Below are 20,709 nucleotides of genomic sequence, written 5' to 3' on the forward strand. Positions count from 1 at the left end.
GATAGTTCTACTCTTAGTTGTAACGATTCAAATTTGTGTTCAACATTCTTCTTGATACTTTCTTCTAGTAAGTCCCTTTCATTCTTTTCCTAAGTCAAATCTTATTTGTCGCTCTTGTAAGAATTCGACCTGTCTCCCTCTACTCCCTCCACTCCCTTGTTTCTCTCTCCCTCACACTCTCTCTCTCTCCCATACCTTCCCCCCTCACTCTCTCTCTCTTTCTCTCTCCCTCCCCTCACTCTCTCTCTCTCTTTCTCTCTCCCTCCCCTCACTCTCTCTCTCACTCCTCTCCCTCCTCTCCCCTCTCTCTCCTTCTCCTCCCTCCTCTCCTCTCCCTCTCTTTTTCTCCCTCTCTCTCCCCTCTCTCTCCTTTCGCTCCCCTCCCCCCCTCCCTCCCTCCCTCGACCCCGCACTCCCCCCCTCCCCTCTCCTCTCTCCGTTGCTAGAACCCCTCTCCCCCTCTCCCCTCTCCCTCCCTCGACCCCTCCCCCCTCCCCTCCGCTCCTGCTCCCTCCCTCCCCTCCCCCCCTCCCCTTCGCTCCTGCTCCCCCCCCCGGTCACTCCCCCCCCACCCCCTCCCTTCCCCTCCCCTCGGCTCCCGCTCCCCCCCTCCTGCCCCTCCCCCTCCCTTCCCCTCCCCCCTGCTCCCGCTCCCCCCCCCCCTCCCTCCGCTCCGCTCCTCTAGGGGACTCCCCCACCCCCTCCCTTCCCCTCCCCCCTCTCAACCCTCTCCCCCCTCCCTCCCTCCCTCCCTCCCCCACCTAGCTCCCCTCCCCCCCCTCTCCCCCTCTCCCTCCCTCGACCCCTCCCATCCCTCCCCTCCGGCCTGCTCCCCCCCTCCCCTTCGCTCCCCTCCCCCCCCACCTCCTCCGCTCCCGCTCCCGCTCCCCCCCACTCCCTTCGCTCCGGTCTCGCTCCCCCCCCCTCCCTCCCCTTTGCTCCCCCCCCTTCCCTCCCTCAAACCCTCGACCCCTCCCTCCCCTGCCCCCTTCCCCCCCTACCCCCCCCCCCTTGCCCCCTTCCCCTCCTCCAAGGGGGGTCTGGCGGCCGCGGCCGCCAACCCCCCCTTCCCCCCCTCCAGGGGGTCTGGCAGCGGTCGCCTTCCCCCCCTTCCCCCCCAGCCCCCAGCCCCCCTTCCCCCCCCTTCCGCCCCCCTTCCCCCCCTCCAAGGGGGGTCTGGCAGTCGCGGCTGCCAGCCCCTCCCTTCCCACCCAACCCCCCTTCCCCCCTCCAAGGGGGGTCTTGCGGCTGCAGCTGCCAGCCCCCCCTTCCCCCCCTCCAGGGGGGTCTGGCGGGCGTGGCTGCCAGCCCCCCCCTTCCCACCCCGCCCCCCTTTCCCCCCTCCAAGGGGGGTCTGGTGGCCGCGGCCACTAGCCCCCTCCCTTCCCCCCCGCCCCCCTTCCCCCCCTCCAAGGGGGTCTGGCGGCCACGGTCGCCAGCCCCCCCTTCCCCACCCTACCCCCTTCCCCCCTTCCCTTGGGGGGTCTGGCAGCCACGGTCGCCAGCCACCCCCCCTCTTCCCACCCTGCCCCCCTTCCCCCCCTCCGCCTCGCCCTTCCCCCCTTCCCCCCCTCTAGGGGGCTCTGGCGGCTGCAGCTGCCAGCCCCCCCTTCCCCCCTGCCCCCTTCCCACCCCGCCCTCCTTCCCCCCCTTCAAGGGGGGTCTGGCGGCTGCGGTCGCCAGCCCCCCCCTTCCCCCCCCTCTAGGGGGGTCTGGTGGCCGCGGCCACTAGCCCCCCCCTTCCCCCCCTGCCCCCTTCCCACCCTACCCCCCTTCCCCCCCTCCAAGGGGGGTCTGGTGGCCGTGGCCGCTAGCCCCCCCCCTTCCCCCCCCGCCCCCCTTCCCCCCCTTCCCACCCCACCCCCCTTCCCCCTCCAAGGGGAGTCTGGCGGCCGCGGCCGCCAGCCCCCCCTTCCCCCCCTGCCTCCCTTCCCTCCCTCTTCCCACCCCGCCTGCCTTCCCCCCCTCCAGGGGGGTCTGGCAGCCGTGCTGCCAGCCCCCCCCTCCATGGGGGTCTGGCGGCCCCCTCGCCCCCCCTTCCGCCCCCTCCCCCCCTCCCTCCCTGCCTCCCCTACCAGACCTGCCCCCCCCTTTCCCTCCCCCACCTAGCCCCCGCCCCTCGCTCCCCCCCCCCTCCCTACCCGGCTCCCCTCCCCCCTCCTCCCCCCCTCGACCCTGCCCCCGTCTCTTCCTCCCCTCCCCCTCCCTCCCCTCTCCCTACCCGGCTCCGCCCGCTCCCCCCTCCTCCCCCCCTCGACCCCGCCCCGTCTCTTCCTCCCCTCCCCCTCCCTCCCTTGTCGCTCCTCCATTCTCTCCTTCTCCTCCCCTCTTGGTAGGAACCTTTCTCTCTCTAGTTCCTCTCTCTTCAAATTTAAAAAAAAAAATCTAGATAAAGAATTAATTAAAAAAATTTGCAAGTACCTGGAAAAAGTTTGTAAGTTTGCTCTTTCTTGCTTTCTTGCTCTTCCTTCCTTGCTTTCTTGATCGTCCTTGTTTTCTTGCTTCAATGAATGAAATGAGGGGAGAATGAATGAAGAAGGAAGACTATATATAAGAAAAATTAGGTTTTCCTCCTCCTCTCCTATTGGCTTTCCATTCCTCCCCTCTCTCCTATTGTCTTTTCATTTATCCCCTCTCCCATTGGCTCCCATTACTCCCCCTCTCCCATTGGACCCCCATCCCTCATCCCAATCTTCCATTAGCCCTCCCCCCATCCATTTCTTCTTTCTCCCCTATTGCCACCACTCCCATCCCACATTTCCACCATGTCTCATACTCCTCCCATTTCCCAAAATCCCATATTTCCCGATCTCACCCTCCTCTTTTTCATCCCCTATTAACTCCCCTTACTCATTTCACTCCCTTATTATCCTACTCCCCTATTACCTTCCTCTCTCCCATTCCATTCTTCCCTCCCCACTCTCACTTCCACTTCCCATTACTCAATTGCCATTTGAAAACTATTAATATATTATTATACTATTTTTTATACTTATTATCATACACCCCTATTACTTTCCTCTCCCATTCCACTCCTCCCTCCTCACTCCCACTTTCACTTCCCATTACTCACTTGCTATACACGTTTGCAAACTATTAATATATTATTATATGATTTTTTATACTGTTTGCAAACTTACATGTGGGCGAAATCACAGGTGTCAAAGCGATCCTATTGTGGTCATACAACAACTGTGATTTTATTCAAGGGCGTATTTATCCTCATCAACAAGCTTATTTACTCAAGGTATGAAGTGCATAATTTGTGCACTAGGTGTTTACTTTGTTGTATCAAAATTGTTTGCCACACACACACACATATACACATACTGAGAATTTTCTAATATTATCGCATCTACATTTCTCCGATGGGCACAAAACTTTGTACATGCCTCAACCTAGGTCGTATTGACTTGCATAGAAAGTGGTGCACCCATCCCATAAGTACTTGTTCGGATAACACACCTCCAAATGTATTTTATGATGATTGTGCATAACACTAGGAACAAAATGGTGTATAATGTGAGATCGACTATGCAAAGCATATCCAATGCACACAAGACTTTGCACATTCCTCAACCTAGGCAGTATTGACTTGTGTGCAAAGTGGCATCCCCATCTGATAAGTACTTTTTGAAAAATACACCTACGATCGTGTTTTTTGATGGTTGTACATGACACCAAGGCCAAAAACGGTATTTAATATGCAATCTACCATGTAAAGCATATCCGATGGGCACAATACTTTGCACATGCCTCAAAAGCAGTGGTATGGTATTCCATGCAAAGTGGAACGCCCATTCAATAAGTACTTGGTATGATAATATACCTATTAAGAGCGTGTTCTTTGACGGATGTGCATATCACTAAGGGGAAAATGGCATATAATGTGTGATCCCCCATGCAAAGCATAACCGATAGACACAATACTGTGCATGCACATCAACCTAGTTGAAATTGACTTTCTTGCAAAGTGGCTCCCCCATCTGACAAGTACTTTTTAGAATATCACACCTAGGACCATGTTTTTTATTGGTTGTTGTCCATGACACTAAGGCAAAAACGCTGATTTATGCTCAATCGACAATGCAATGCATATGCGATCATCATAATACTTTGCACACATCTCAACCTAGGTATTATTGACTTACATGCAAAGTGGTGTGCCCATCCCATAAGTACTTAGTCGAATAACACATCTAGGATCACGTTTTTTGACGGTTGTGCATGACACTAAGGCCAAAATAGTGTTTAATGCTTGTTTGACAATGCAAAGCATATCTGATGGGCACAATAATTTGCATGAGTCTCAACAATTGTGGCATTGCATTGCATGCAAAGTGGTACACCCATCTGATAAGCAGTTGGTCGGATAACACACCTAAAAGCATGATTTTTTATGGTTGTGCATGACATTGAGGCACAAACGGAGTTTAATACATGATATATCATGCAAAGTACATCCGATGGGCACAATACTTTGCACCCACCTCAACCTAGATGTTATTGAGTTGCATGAAAAGTGGCGTGTCGGTTAGATAAGTACTTGATCCGATACCACACCTAGGACCATGTTTTTTTACAAATGTGCTTGACACTAAGGCAAAAACGGTGTTTTATGCTTGATCAATAATGCAAAGCATATCCGATGGGCACAATACTTTGCACACACCTTCAACTAGGTGGAATTGACTTACATGCAAGGTGGCACGCCCATCCCATAAGTGCTTGATCGGATAATATACCTAGCAGCGTGTTTTTTAATGGATGTGCATGACACGAGCAAAAATAGTATTTAATGCTCGATCGACCATGCAAAGGATATCTGATGGGCACAACACTTTTCCTACACTACAACCTAGGTGGTATTGAAATGTTCTCAAAGAGGCATACCCATCCGATAAGTACTCAAGGTCAGATAATACACCTAAGGGCATGTTTTTTTGCGGATGTACATGACACTAGAGCAAAAATAGTATTTAATGCTTGATCGACCATGCAAAGGATATCCGATGGGCACAACACTTTTTGTATGCCTCAACCTAGGTGGTATTGAAATGTTCTCAAATAGGCACACCCATCCGATAAGTACTTGGTCAGGTAACACACCTAAGGGCGTGTTTTTTTGCGAACGTGCATATCACTAGAGAAAAAATGATATATAATGTGTGATCGACCATGCAAATCATATACGATGGTGACAATACTCTGCATGCACCTCAACATAGTTGAAATGGACTTGCGTGAAAAGTGGAGCCCCCATCCGATAAGTACTTGTTTGAATAACACACCTAGGACCGTGTTTTTTCATGGTTGTGCATGACACTAAGGCAAAAACGGTGTTTTATGCTTGATCGACAATGCAAAGCATATCCGATGGGCACAATACTTTGCACACACCTTCAACTAGGTGGAATTGACTTACATGCAAAGTGGCACGCCCATCCCATAAGTGCTTGATCGGATAACATACCTAGCAGCATGTTTTTTTACGGATGTGCATGACACTAGAGCAAAAATAGTATTTAATGCTCGATCGACCATGAAAAGGATATCCGATGGGCACAACACTTTTCTTATGCCTCAACCTAGGTGGTATTGAAATGTTCTTAATGAGACACACCCATCCGATAAGTACTTGGTTAGATAACACACCTAAGGGTGTGTTTTTTTGCAGATGTCCATATGACTAGGAAAAAAATGGTGTATAATGCGTGATCGACCATGCAAAGCATATCCGATGGTGACAATACTTTGCACGCACCTCAACGTAGTTGAAATGGACTTGCATGCAAAGTGGATCCCCCATCCGATAAGTATTATTTGAATAACACACCTACGGCCGTGTTTCTATATGGTTGTGCATGACACAAAGGCAAAAACAGTGTTTTATGCTTGATCGACAATGCAAAGCATATCCGATGGGCACAATACTTTGCACACACCTTCAACTAGGTGGAATTAACTTACATGAAAAGTGGCATTCCCATCGCATAAGTACTTGATCAGATAACACACCTAACAGCGTGTTTTTTTACGGATGTGCATGACACTAAGGCAAAAATGGTATTTAATGCTCGATCGACCATGTAAAGCATATCCGATGGGCACAATACTTTTCCTACAATTTAACCTAGGTGGTATTGAAATGTTCTCAAAGAGGCACACCCATCTGATAAGTACTTGGTTAGATAATATACCTAAGGGCATGTTTTTTTACGGATGTGCATATCACTACGGGCAAAACGTTGTATAATGCGTAATCGACCATGCAGAGCATATCCGATGGTGATAATACTTTGCACGCATCTCAACCTAGTTAAAACGGACTTGCATGCAAATTGGAGGCCCCATCGGATAAGTACTTGTTTGATTAACACACTTAGGACCGTGTTTTTTCATGGTTATGCACGACACTAAGATAAAAACGGTGTTTTATGCTTGATCGACAATGCAAAGCATATCCGATGGGCACAATACTTTGCACACACCTTCAACTAGGTGGAATTGACTTACATGCAAAGTGGCACACCCATCCCATGAGGGCTTGATCGGATAACATACTTAGCAGCGTGTTTTTTTTTACGGATGTGCATGACACTAGAGCAAAAATAGTATTTAATGCTCGATCGACCATGCAAAGAATATCCGATGGGCACAATACTTTTCCTACACTACAACCTAGGTGGTATTGAAATGTTCTCAAAGAGACACACCCATCCGATAAGTACTTGGTCAGATAACACACTTAAGGGCGTGTTTTTTTGCGAATGTGCATACCACTAGGGAAAAAACGGTGTATAATGCGTGATCAACCATGCAAATCATACTCGATGGTGACAATACTTTGCATGCACCTCAACATAGTTGAAACAGACTTGTGTGCAAAGTGGAGCCCCCATCCGATAAGTACTTGTTTGAATAACACACCTACGGCCGTGTTTTTATATGGTTGTGCATGACACTAAGGCAAAACCGGTGTTTTATGCTTGATCGACAATGCAAAGCATATCCGATGGGCACAATACCTTGCACACACCTTCAACTAGGTGGAATTGACTTACATGCAAAGTGGCATTCCCATCGCATAAGTACTTGATCGGATAACACCTCACATCTAAAGACCAATCACATCGACTAATATCATCAAAGACTATTCCCAAACAATCGTAATCAGGTCGGAAACGAGGACATAACACATTTTCTAAACTCAGCTATATTAAATAACACAGCTCAGTGTCGGTTCTAATGCATACATGTCTCTGATACATGCCTGTAGACTTGTTAATATGGCGCTTTCCCGAAGCAAACGCCATAACTTCAGAGTAAGTCACACAAGCGTGATTGCTAATCAAGTAGATAAGGTTTCCTCTACCTACGCATGAAAACCGTTCTAAATCGTCATTTTGCTCCAGAATTTGTTGTTGGAAAAGAAAATCCGGCATGATTGCAACCTCTTTCCAGGCTCGCGAATCCTCGTTCAGCTCCCAAAGCTGGAATCTACTGAGCTGACTAACCAACGGTTTGACGCGGCAGTGGCCCTCCACAGCCCCTAGCAGAAGAATCTTACCATAGCATTCCACTACACGAGGCATTTGCACATCCTCAGGCAAAAAAGTAGGATGTTCGCTCCAACTCCTAGCCGACATATTGAAGACCATTAGCTTCCGTGGGAAGCTCGTCACGACAAAATTTTTTTCCCCGCATTGCTTTCAAAAAAGAGCAGCTCCTGATGCTTGCTACCAACCTTCCAGGCCTGTTCAACGGAATCGTATACATAAGTTAATTGTCTGCAGTGATCAATGCTACCAACAACGAGTAGCTGAAAGCTGCTCCTGTCTTGTTTACACTTCATGTTTGTCAATAGGATATTTGTCGTGCGCTGGCCCTCCGGTCCGCATGCAACTTTCCTTGACGCTCTTGTCACTGGATTGCACATAACGAAACTGTCACCATTGCTTAGACAGAGGATACCTCCAGCAGCTGCGACGAAGGAATAATCTTCTTTGAGAAGCTCTAGAGTAGGAACATGCCATCTTTCGAATACAGGATCGAATGCAACCAACGGATGTTCTTTATCCCAAGTTGATAGCAGCATGTATGACCCCTTTTCGTGTGAACCGTTTTTGCACTGCGCAAGGAAATCGGAAGAGAGGACGTAGGAGTTCCAAGCCTTACACACGCAACGAAATTTTAGGAGCGAAGAAACCGGCAGAAGTGGCAGCATTCGTTCGAGAAGAACGTCGGGCAGGGTGCACCACACTCGTTTCTTCATTGTCGGTGTCATAGATGGTTCTTCACTCCAGGGGTAGTGCATCACCCAGGTCCCAGGGGCTCTACTTAAAGGTGCGGAAATCAGCTAAGCTGGAGAGGAGGGGCTGGGCAGAGGGAGGAGAAACCCAAGTTCCGTGCATGCAAAGCATGTTGCTGGGAAAAGAATTAATAATAAAAACGAATAACACACGCTTTGGATCTGCTTTGCATGGGACCCATCATCACACGTCGGCTCCTTTCCTCCAACCGCCTCCCACGTCTGCCCCCCTTCCTTGCCTTTCCCGCCCTTTTCCTCCTTCACAAACCCAGCTTCTCCACACCCACTTATCCCATAACTATCATGCCTCACATATGTGATTCCTCAGAAGAATTCCCAACCTCGGCCTATCGCAAATTCGATTCTGATGTTGTTAGACCTTGCACATAAAAGACAAAAAAGTTAGTTCATGGCTGTAAGTATGTGATTCATGGCAAGTGTTCCCAACCTCTGCCTACCTCGAATTCGATTCTGGTGATCTCTCTCTGCATAAGAAAGCCAAAAAAGTTCATGGCCATAGGTATGTGATCCATGGCAAGCATTCCCAACCTCTACCTACCTCAAATTCAGTTTTGGTGCTCTTAAACCTTGCACAAAAAAGCCCAAAAGGGACAAGTATGAAGATTGGAGGAAGATTGTAGCTTGCAACAAGATGGTAAGTGTTGATAATTTCTAAAAACTCGCAACATCATACAACGTACGCAAGACATGTCAAAATTTGTCTTAACTGGAGCAATTGAATGTTCATGCCCAACAAGAACACACATCACTTTCTTAGCACTTCTATTTAACCTAACCTGAACTCTTGTTAACATGGGAACTCCCTTTGAGCTTTTACTAAACTTAACTTCCATAAAAACAATAGAAGAAAAGGGGTAAGAAGGACTATCCAATCAATGTCATACTCAAGGAGAGATACCCCCGATAATGTTACTCACCTTGTTTAATGTTTACAGACATAACACACCTTCACAACTAGACTTCTTTTAGCAAATGCAGTTGTCGAGGACATTCAATTTCGATAAACACTGTTCAAACGAGTACCATGACTCGTTTACAATGGGGGTTAGGGACCCGCTCCGCTGGGTCTCAAGATGGAGGGTTTAGGCTCCCTTTCATTTCAAAAATACAATTTAAGAATTTATTTATAAATATCAACAAGAGCTTAAGATGGCAACTTTCAATTGGAATCTACATCAAAAAGTGGTATGCTTGAAGAAGGGGATAAAGACTTGGAAGGGACTTCAACTACTTTCTAAAAGCTTACCATGACCTGACTCAAGCAACCTTTTAATATAGTTTTTTGAACTCGTTAAGGAAGGCCCATCCTCTTGAATACACCTTCCCTTGGAAGCTTTTTGTAATATCAAACACTATATGATCAAGGCTCTTAATCACATGATAAAAAAGCTACCCTTATAGAGGTGCTCAAGGGAATTCAACAGAATAATGTCCAAGTAGGCAACAATGATTATTGGAGATCTGAAGTGGATAAACAATTATTTCTCTCTCTAAAAGCTTATACTTACACACATGCATGCATGCGCGCACACACACGCATGCACATGCACACACACACACACACACATGTAGAAAGAGAATGTGTTACAACTTCTACATATGACTTCTACATGTAGAAAGAGAATGTGTTACAACTTTGTGTTACACCTTCTACATGTAGAAAGAGAATGTGTTACAACTCTGTGTTACAACTTTGTGTTACAACTTTGTGTTACAACTTTGTGATACAACTTTGTGTTACAACTTTGTGTTACAACTTTGTGATACAACTTTGTGTTACAACTTTGTGTTACAATTCCTACATGCAGAGAGAGAAGCTCTCGAACTTGTATAAATACCCCATAATGGAATGAAGCCCATACTCTTTGGGGCATTGTGTTGAGTCTACTTTGGTATTCCAAGCATTTGTCTCAAGTGTCCATGCTTCCTTGCATTGCACATCCAAAAGCATGTCCTAACCTTGCAACTCCTTCTCCCCTCTCCTCCAACCTTGCAACCCATCCTCTCACTCTCCTCCTCCCTCTTCCTCCTCCTCATCCCTCCTCCTCCTCCTCCTCCTCTCTCCTCCTCCTCCCTCCTCCTCCTCCCTCCTCTCTCTTCTTTCCCCCATGCTCTTATACCTTCTTTCTCTCCCACTCCTATGCTCCCCCTAAACCCTTTGTTTCTCATCCCTTAAACTCCATGATCTACGAGGGAGACGAGTTCTCCACCATGTACTCTACCCTGAACCTTGGAACCTCCTTCTAACCCTGGACTCCTTCTAAACCCTAGAACCTCCTTCTAAACCCTGGAACTCCTTCTATACCCTGGAACCTTCTTTTGAACCTTGGATTCTCCTTCTAACCCTGGACTCCTTCTAAAACCTGGAACCTCCTTCTAAACCCTGAAACTCCTTCTAACCCTGGACTCCTTCTAAACCCTGGAACCTCCTTCCAAACCCTGGAAGTCCATCTAAAACCTGGAACCTCCTTCTAACCCTTAAACTCCTCCTAAACCCTACAACCCCCAATGAAGGTGAAAGCCTTCATTACCTCAATCATGATGATACACATTCCTTTTACATATGCATGCACTTTGTTTGCTTATCACACTTAAGCCTATGGTCTATCACCGGAACACGACTCGAGGTCCTAAGCTACATGTATACTACAATCGACAACTCTAATATATCTGTAGGTGACAAAAAGCCTCAGAACCCTGCATACTAAGAGAACCCTGCTCTTCCTACTAAAGTAGTAAGAAAGAGCCAACATTTGGCATCGCTGTCGGGGAGACTAGCATCTCAAGTAGCGAGTAAACATACGTAGGCATGTGTAAAAAACAATCTACTTCGAACTTTCACGAACATAACACTCAAGGGCAAGGAGAGTAAATTTTTTTTTTCCATTTCTAGCTAAACATATCTACCCCAAGCATCAACCTTGGGTCACTATCTTAAGAATTTTTCTTTATTTCTTGAATAGAAGCCATATGATATACAATCAGGCTAGGCAGTGGACACGAATGCGTAGAGCTTGGAATTTCAATCATTTCACCTTTTTGCAAAAAAGCAAACCGAGCTATCCATAAAGAGTTATGGCTCGGGAAGAGTTTAGGGTTAAACCCTAAATCTAAACCAATTTCCTATAAAAACCAACTCCACCCCCTCATTCTTCATCTTTCCATTTTGCCTCCATTCTCTTCTTCATTTCGAGCCCTATGCAAGACACTCCTCCCTCTCCATCGACCAACACCTTACTCCCATCCTCACATTGTAAGTGACTTCGAGCCCATCTCACAGCGATAACCCAACCATCCACCCACCTTCCATTGTTCCTCAATAATCCCGTTACATTGAGAAAGACTTGGAGAGAGCGTTCAGGTGACCACCTCTCCCTCCCTTTCAATTTTGTCCGTCAAGGTTTTTATATTTCTTCTCTCTTTTTTTCCCCCTCCCATTTCCACCACCCCCCTTCCCCTCTCCCCTCCATTTCCACCACCCCCTCCCCCTTCCCCCTCCATCTCCCCCTCATTTCCACCACCCCCTCCCCCTTCCCCCTCCATTTCCACCTCCCCCTCCATCTCCACCTCCCCCTCCCCCCTCCATCTCCACCACCCCCTCCCCCTCCCCCCTCCATTTCACCCACCCCCTCCCCCTCCCCCTTCCCCCTCCATCTCCTCCTCCCCCTTCCCCCTCCATTTCATCCTCCCCCTCCCCCTCCTCCCTCCATCTCCACCACCCCCTCCCCCTCCCCCCTCCATCTCCACCATCCCCTCTCCCTCCCCCCCTCCCCCCTCCCCCCTCCATCTCCATCTCCCCCACCCCCTCGCCCCTCCATCTCCACCACCCCCTCTCCCTCCCCCTCCCCCCTCCCCACTGCATCTCCATCTCCTCCACCCCCTCCCCCGTCCCCCCTCCATCTCCACGACCCCCTTGTCCCCCCCTCCCTCCTCCACCACCACCTCTCTCTTTTTCTCTCTCTCACTTTCTCTCTCTCTCTTTGCTCTCTCTCTCACTCTCTCACTCTCTCTTTTCTCACTCTCTCACTCTCTCTCTCTCTCTCTCTCTCTCTCTCTCTCTCTCCCCCTCTCATTCTCTCCCCCTCCCCCCCCCTCTCTCTCAATCTCTCTCTTTTCTCTCTCTCCACTCTCTCTTTCTCTCACTCTATCTCTCTCTCTCTCTCTCTCATTCTCTCCCCCCCCCCTCTCTCTCTCTCTCTCTCTCTCCCCCCTTACCCCCCCTCTCTCTACCATCCCCCTCCCGCTTCTCTCTACCACTCCCCCCTCTCTCTACCACCCTCCCCCTCTCTCTACCATCCCCCTCCCGCTTCTCTTACCCCCCTCTTCCTACCACCCCCCTCCCCCTCTCCCCTTTCCCTCGCCCCCTCTCCCTCGCCCCCTCTCCCCCCCCTCCCCCACCCCCCACCGCCCCTCGATGGCTCCTTGCAGAGCCGCCCTCGCCAGTGGCACCTGCCTTGCCAGCGACGGAGCCCCCAACAGTAGCGCCCGCCTAGTGCACCTACCTCGACGCCTACCCGACCCTCCCCGCTCGCCACCCTGCCGCCCTACCCGTGCCCTCCCTTGCGATCCAACCCACCCTCCACCCGCTCAGCCCCGCCCTCTGCCGCCCCTGCACCCACCTCGACGCCCGCTCGGCCCTTCCTGCTCGTCGCCCCGTGGCAGGGCACTGTAGCACCGCCCCGCTTGCACCCTCCCCCGCCATCAAACCCGCCCTCCACCCGCTCACCCTGCCATCCGCCGCCCCTGTACCCCGCCCCCGCTCGCTCTACACCCCTGTCCTCTCCCCTCTCTCCCCATCCCCTCTCCCCTCTTTCCCCCGCCCCCTCCCCTCCCCCCCCCCGCCACCCTCGCAACACCCCCCCCCCTGCGGCGCCGTTGGGCTGACCCCCCCCACAGTAAAAAAATAATAAAAAAAGAAAAAAGAAAAAAACTACACTAACTTTAGTTAGACTAACCCTGGTTAGGTTAGTCATGGTAGGTTACGTTAGTGGGTTAGTTAGGTTAGGTTAGTTAACTTGGGTTAAGTTATAAACCATGGTTAGGTTAGTATTAACTTCGTTAAGGTTAGTTTTATCCTAGGTTGGTATTAACCTAATTTAGGTTAGTTTTCACCTCAGTTAGGTTAGACTAACTCTTTAATTACTAACTAACTACAGTTCGTTAAACCTCCCAGTTACAGTAACTGGGAGGATGTAGGTTAGTTATCCTAACTAGAGTCACTTGGCTTCAACCCCTCACTTGGACTTAAAGTCCATTCACACCACCATTAGGAAACCCCCCCAAAAGCAAATTTTACCCCTACTTTAACCCCTCGTAACTCATCCGTTTGGGACCCAAATTGAACCCCATTTGAACCCATATTTTACACATGAAAACACCACGCTACAGGGTATTTTTCCAGCCCATCGTACACCATTTCGGCATCCCTAGCACTCGCTCATTCGCGCCCCCATGTGGGTCTCATTTTACACAAATTCGCTCATATCTTCACGCCGTGACCTCCAATTAACGATTCGTCTGCACTGCCACATTTCCCTTCACACATAGGATAATCTTAGGCACATTATTAACATGACGGTCCCTACACACACTAACACCACTCTAACCCTCCCAACAACACTACATCCACACCCGCACTTGTAGTAGAGACACCCTTGGCAAATCTCGCCCAATCTACATGCGGCTACGTTTTGGCCAATGCCTTCAACTCCAATGCTCGCCAAATCCACATATAACTCCACTGCAACAATTGCCCCCGCCAATCCTCTACCCCGAATCCCCCCCTAAGATTCAACCTCTCCCTTTAGCTCCTCCACGTCCCACCATGGCTGGACGGCGTCATGACAATGAAGGGGATAGCGACCTCGATGCATAGGTTGACAATTTCTTCAATCAAAGAAATAACAACAATCAAGGCCGACGCCCCTTGGGCAAACTGGAACTTCCCAAATATAATGGTAGGGGAGACCCAGCCCGATTCCTCTAGCATTTTGATGCCGCGTGCCGAGCAGGTGGCGATCAATCCCATGAAACCAAGGTGGCTTGGTTCCCCATGGCCTTAACTGATGAAGCGTCTAAATGGTACCTAGACCTTCTAATGGAAGAGCACGCCACATGGGACCTACTTCAAACAGAATTCAAATGAGCTTTCAAACATAGAGGCTACAAGATGATCCCACTCTCCAACTAAGGAAGCTCGAATAAGGCCGATGAGAAGATGTACGCACATCCCTAGGAAAGATGAAGAGATTAATCACCAAATGTGACCCATGCCCAGATGTAAAGTACCTCGTGGCATGGTTCATTACAGGATTGAGAAAGAAAATCCGAAAGGATATGAAAAAGATAAGCAACTATGCAACGTTCAGTGCTGCTCATGCGGCAACCATTGACATCAAGGATGGCATGATTGACTCAGACACTAGAAGTGTTGACGGTAGGTCTAATACACGAGATAAGTGCCCAAAAAAGGGTAAATCAAAGGACACTGCCGAACCATTAAATAAAGATCACCTACAGGCCATGACCATGAAGTTGAAAGAAGACATGCTGCAGGCCATGGAACAAAAACTTCACTTGTGTCAGCCACCAACTCAGACATATCCATGGCGAGAAAATGTATGGTGTCCACATTGCATGGCCAATCATATAGAGTGTCCGGTCCTAAGAGCCAGGATCACTGCACAGGCAACTCCACTACCAAGGTTGTGGTGCCATATTTGCGTCGTCGGTGGCCATGATGAGAATAGTTGCATCTTCAACATGCACAAATACCCGCCTCAACCTCAACAATACCAAGCAGCACCCATACTAGTGTACAGGCAATCGGCACTTGCATAAGTGCCCCCAGCTCTAAGGCTAAATCATGTTCCCGTTCGGACATAAGTCCCACAACTACTCAAGAATCCGAATCCATGACCATATCCAAGAGCACCAAACCCAACTCGTCAGGTATTCCAATACATGAATTACAAGCCGAGGAAGTAGACCCATTATTTGAGTATGAAGTAGAGTACACAATGTACTATGTAGAAGGTGCAGAGGGTCTAATAGCAGTTTATGCAAACCAAGTACGACCCAACACATTGCAAGCACCAATCAAGTGCTGTGGTGAAAATCACCGCGGATTGCAGAGTGCCCTCATCATGGTAGCCTAGCTACTTTCCAACCACTCTATTGAGATTGTGGCATAGAACATGCCTGTATGGATTGTCCCATGAAAAATAAGGTCCAAGAACAAACAAAGGTTAAGCCTGACGTCCCAATCGGCATCATTGGGGTGGACCATCAAAGTCTGGGTCTGGCAAGTGTAAAGTCACAACTTGTTAATGCAATTACATGCCAATAGAAAGAGGCCACCAAGGACCCTAATATTCCAATCCAACCAAAGCTACTTCTAAAAAAGAAAGCACAAGTGTCTTCACCTCTGCCAAGCAATGAGCATTCGAGCTCATCCACATCAACTCCTGAGCCTCAAATAAAAGAAGCTTCATACCCAAATGCAGAGGTGGAGAAGGCTCGTTTTTAGGTACTTCAACAATGGGTCCAAAATGAACAAGCTCAATTTGAGGCTAAGAAACAAGCTCAAGACCCAATCCATGACTTGGCCCCACAAAGTATTGATACTGTACTGGAGCCTTTATTCCAACAATAGACTCGACAACAGAATGTAGCACCACGTCAACTTGAAGGAGCCATACTCTCTAGCATCTTGAGTTGCCCTCTGTCAATTCCCATCGGAATCCTCTTACGGAATTGTCCCAATCTCTGGGAGAGTTTCAAAGGATGGGTTGAACTCGCAAATCCCCCTCCACCTATAAACACCATTGAAGATATCCTTGTGCGAATGGGTGAGAGAGATGACATACGCAACATTACTGTGCCTTTGATCCACAAGGCATATAATGAAGTCCAAGCCATAATGGATGGTGGAGCAGGTGTAAATGTCCTATCAAAGGAGCTCTACAAAGAATGGGGTCTCCCACCAATGCAAAAGGCTAATTTCAACATATTCCTTGCCAATGATTCACGAGCTAACCCTTGGGAATAGTGAATGGCATTCCACAAAGATCGCGGGAGTCCGCTTTTCCCTTTAATTCACAATCTTGGATCTCCCCAAAAAATCCTATCAAATCTTACTGGGACATCCTTGGTTGCGCGAAGCATCAGTCCTCCATGACTGGGGAACTGATAGATTGACAATCTAGAATCGAGACACTGCAGTCATGGTGAATGTGGGGACAGGAGCTATTAAACCAATTGTGCCTAGAGCATTTGATGACACATCTTCAACAACAATTTCAAGCAAATTAGCTCCCTTGCAACAGCATGCCATAGTAGGTGACTCACAAAGCAATGTCAATAACTGGATACAAACATTGGCAACCGACAACAACTGCCATTCATTAGACCCTATCTTCTCATAGATTGATGCTAAGGTGCTACAAGTAGATCCTCCATTCCAACATGAAGAACCAATCGATCTAGAGATGCCATTCTTTATGGCTGACCTCGAGTGGGATAATGAACCTGAAGAAGGTACCCATACCAATGATGACTCAAATTTTCCTTGGGACCTTGAAACAGAGGCTGCAAATGCTGAAATTGAAGATCAAATCTTTGATAATGATAGCCATTCTACATGCCCTAATGGCAGTTGAGCTCCCAAAAGTTGAACCTCTACAGTTGAATAACAATAATAGAAGATCCCATAAGAAAGCGGGAGGAAATCGTAGAAAAGCCAAGGCCGAGCACTTCAATGAGCTTGAACGAGTCTAATCAAGGATCGTTGAATTGTACCTTGCAAAGTCAACTCCCTCAAAATTAGAGTCACCACCTTGGTCCCCTGAGGGACTGGAAGGAGTATGCATAGCAAATGAACCCTTACTTGGAAACACCTTATCAGTGGAAAAGTTACCCCACAGTTCCCAATGTAAGAAATTTTAGAAATATAAGCCACATGTGCAGATGAAGCTCGATCAAGAGACTTTAGAAAAAGAAAGTCAAGAAGAGCCTAACAAATTAATAAAAACAACTATGCCACCCAGTACACATGACACATGTCAGGCTAGTTCAACCCCATCAGAGGCCGATCTTCGAGAAGTTTCGGAATACTTCAAGAATTATACAAGTGGCAGTGTGCTAATAGCAATGCTAAGACCACTCAGAGAATCTAAATTTCAAGAAATCGATAGCATTGGAGAAACTCCAATCTATGAGGGACCAGCAAAAACACGCAAAATAAACCTTGCCCTTGAAGGGGAGGAAGAAAAATGGGTTTTCATTGGGAAACAACTTTGTCAAGAAGATGAAACTAAACTTAAAGAACTCCTAATGGAATACCGTGATTGCCTAGCATGGTCATACAAAGAGAAGAAAGGAATTTCACCAGAAGTGGCAGTACACACGATACCTATAAGGGAAGGTGCTCACCCTAAGGTATGTGGACCTTATCGCACAAATCCTAAATATGGCACCATGGTTTATGACGAGCTAGAAAAACTCCTAGATGCCGGATTCATCTACGAGATAGAGCACATCGATTGGGTTTCACCCATTGTCATTGTACCTAAATGCAACAAGAAGCTCAGAATATGCATAAACTTAAAAAATTGGAATGCCGCCACAATTAGGGTTGCACCCTATCAACTCATTGCAGGACAACTATACAAGATGGGCAAGGACCAGATATTAAGAAGATGTGTAATGCCTCATGAGATCATGCCAATCCTGAGTGAAGTCCATGAAGGCATTATAGGAGGACACTTCCAAGGGGAATCTCTCTTGAGAAAGATGATGTCTACTTGAGGTCCTTAGAGCACAGGCATCCAGATGCCAAGAAAGGGGAATGAGTTTTCCCTATTTTGTGATGACAATGTACATTTTGTGCTCAAGGATTTGAACTGATGTTTATGTATTTGAACTTATATTTGTTTAAATTTTGTCGGTCATTGCTTTGAATAGATGTTTCAATATATCTCTATGGTTTGTGTTTTTCACTGTTTGTTAGATCCATTAGTAAAAGTTCTCCTTGTAGGCTACTGGTGGCCAACACTGTGGTCAGATGCCTATGAATATGTAAAAGGCTGTGATGTATGCCAACGGACTACTAAACCACAATACAAAGACTTCAATCCCCTAACACCAATTTTTGCACAAAAGCCATTGACAAGGCCCAATCAGTGGAACTTGTCTGGCCACCCACATCGACTTATGCTCTTTCCCAGGAAGCAACATGTTACTTAGAGCAATGGGGTATAGGCAGTTTGCATGAGAGCCTCAAATCCTTGGAGGACAGTCCTACCCTGACCACCTACATCAAGGACTTTCTCCATTCTTACTACTCCAGCAATGCAAAGGATGGCAAGTATGGTACAATCACTGTATAGCAAAGCCCACTCAACATTATCCTTGATAGTACAGTCATTCAAAGGGCTTTCTCACTGCCAAAACAAGGTGGCAAATACCCTAAACGGTCTACTAATGCAAAGTTTATCGAAGTACAGTCTCTCCTCATCAAGGGCACACTGATCCATAGAGATGGCATATTTCTTTGCACAATCCTTGACCATCGCCTCAAGGAAGCAACACAATTCCTATCCACAATCCTGGGAATTAAGTACGGCTAAAACCCTGCGCATAATTTGCCAAGACTTATCTGAAGATGAGAAAAATATCTTCTGCCTGTCTATACATGCTGGGTTTATAACACTCAGGACGGATGCTTTCATTGCATATGTCTGCCTCATGGGTAGTCCTCCCCTCAGGGTTATTGCAAGTTTGTTGCCATTGCTACAAAGGCCATCCCTATTATTTGCATGGCACGACATAAGTGACATCCCACCCATGCAGCTGATCATCCCATCGCACCAGCAAAAAGAAGTGTCGGAAGATGACAAGGCCTATCTCACATCCAACTTCCCATATCTAACCACTCTTTCAGCCAACATCATAACCTCACTTACCCTTGCTGCTACCACCCTCTTAACCTTCCCCGAGCTCCATCCTAACATCTATTCCCTCCATCGTCTCTTTGTTCATGCCTCTCACCATTTTCAACTAACCCAACACTCACAAACTTACGAGCCCATTAGGAAAAAAGGGAGCTCATTTTGGGGCCTTTTATGGTTTGGAAAAATAAGCTCTCAACCAATCAATAGAAGGCCAACGTAACGTTGAAAATTCACGAAAATAAGAGAAAATAGAAAAAAGAAACAATACTTTATGTAAGTACAAGCGTGCTACATTAATGTGGAGATTGGTTTTTTATTCTCAGAAAATCTTTGGACAAGAAGATAGAATCTAAACTGACATTTTATCTGACAAGATCCTTCCCGCTTCCACCTTCCTTTGAACTTTCAAATGTTGTGCCGTCTTTCGTGCGAAAGGTCTACCATTCTACACCATTGCCTCATTGTGCAACAGCCTTTCTTTTTCCAAAATTGCTCCCTTGATCCTGTTTGGCGTAGAGTAAGATGTTTCTCGTCAACTGTCTGTCTGCCCACTTTCTCTTTCTTGAAACTTCAAATTGTTATCTTAGTTACATTACTTTGCTATTGTTACAGATTCAGAAAATCTCCATGGTGAACCAAAACCATGGCCGTTCTTGTGGAAGACGCTCTGTGGATGATAATGCTATGAAGGCAGAATTATACCAAACATCCTTACCCCGTCGACCTGCTTCTTCTATTTCGTCGGTAGAGAATTCAAGTACAGTCAAAACGGAAGGAACTTGGGAAAGGTTTAGTGTTTTGAAAGGAGCATGGGCACTCATGCAACCTAGCAAAAGAAAAAGACCCCAGACAAAAAACATTTTCTTGGCATCGTGGAAGGGAAGAGTACGAGATTTTAAAATCACCAAAGGGAAGATGTCCATGAAAGAAGTTTTGATTCAGCACGTGTATATGCATAAAGAACTTGTCTTGCGAGACTATCCAAAAAATCTTCCGCAACACAGGCCTAATTGTATATTTTTCTATTGTGGTTTTTTTCTTCATGAGGTGTATGGATTTTTAAGATGAAGCTTTCTCTCTTAGCTTATTGACATTCTTGTGTTGTTTTATATCCTTCATCGTATGAGACATGGCAAAACATCGATTGTATTCTGGGATTTATAGATGTTCTGCATGGATCGATAGGAGAACAACAATACCAAGGTCGATGTGCAACAGAGCTAGCTCAATCGGGTATATTTTTTACTGATCATTTTTATCAGTTGCTGGACAAAGCTAACACACATGGTGTATTAATAAAACAAGACCTTCCGGCATGGAATTCAGTGGATTGGCCTCACCCACATTCTAGTGTTACAGAGGCATATAGGGCGAAGCTTTTTACAGAAGTATAGAAAGCTCTGAGGCCCAATATTGCCACTAGGA

The 20,709-nt window shown here is 47.4% G+C and overlaps 1 protein-coding gene across 1 annotated transcript; it reads right to left on the minus strand.

Annotated features, from left to right (window-relative positions):
* Positions 1-7,681: 7,681 nt before the first annotated feature.
* On the minus strand, positions 7,682-8,275 carry LOC147897926 (F-box/kelch-repeat protein At3g61590-like). The gene has a single exon (XM_087380149.1). The coding sequence runs from the start codon at positions 8,273-8,275 to the stop codon at positions 7,682-7,684; it is 594 nt and encodes a 197-aa protein (XP_087236275.1).
* Positions 8,276-20,709: the final 12,434 nt, after the last annotated feature.

This window comes from Dipteris shenzhenensis, chromosome 10 (genome assembly GCF_047967505.1).
Source record: "Dipteris shenzhenensis isolate YYH24624 ecotype China chromosome 10, Dip_SZ_1.0, whole genome shotgun sequence".
NCBI lineage: Eukaryota > Viridiplantae > Streptophyta > Polypodiopsida > Gleicheniales > Dipteridaceae > Dipteris > Dipteris shenzhenensis.

Bases quoted from the DNA above. Each gene is read 5' to 3' on its own strand.
- LOC147897926 (XM_087380149.1), bottom strand. From the start codon at position 8,275: ATGAAGAAACGAGTGTGGTGCACCCTGCCCGACGTTCTTCTCGAACGA.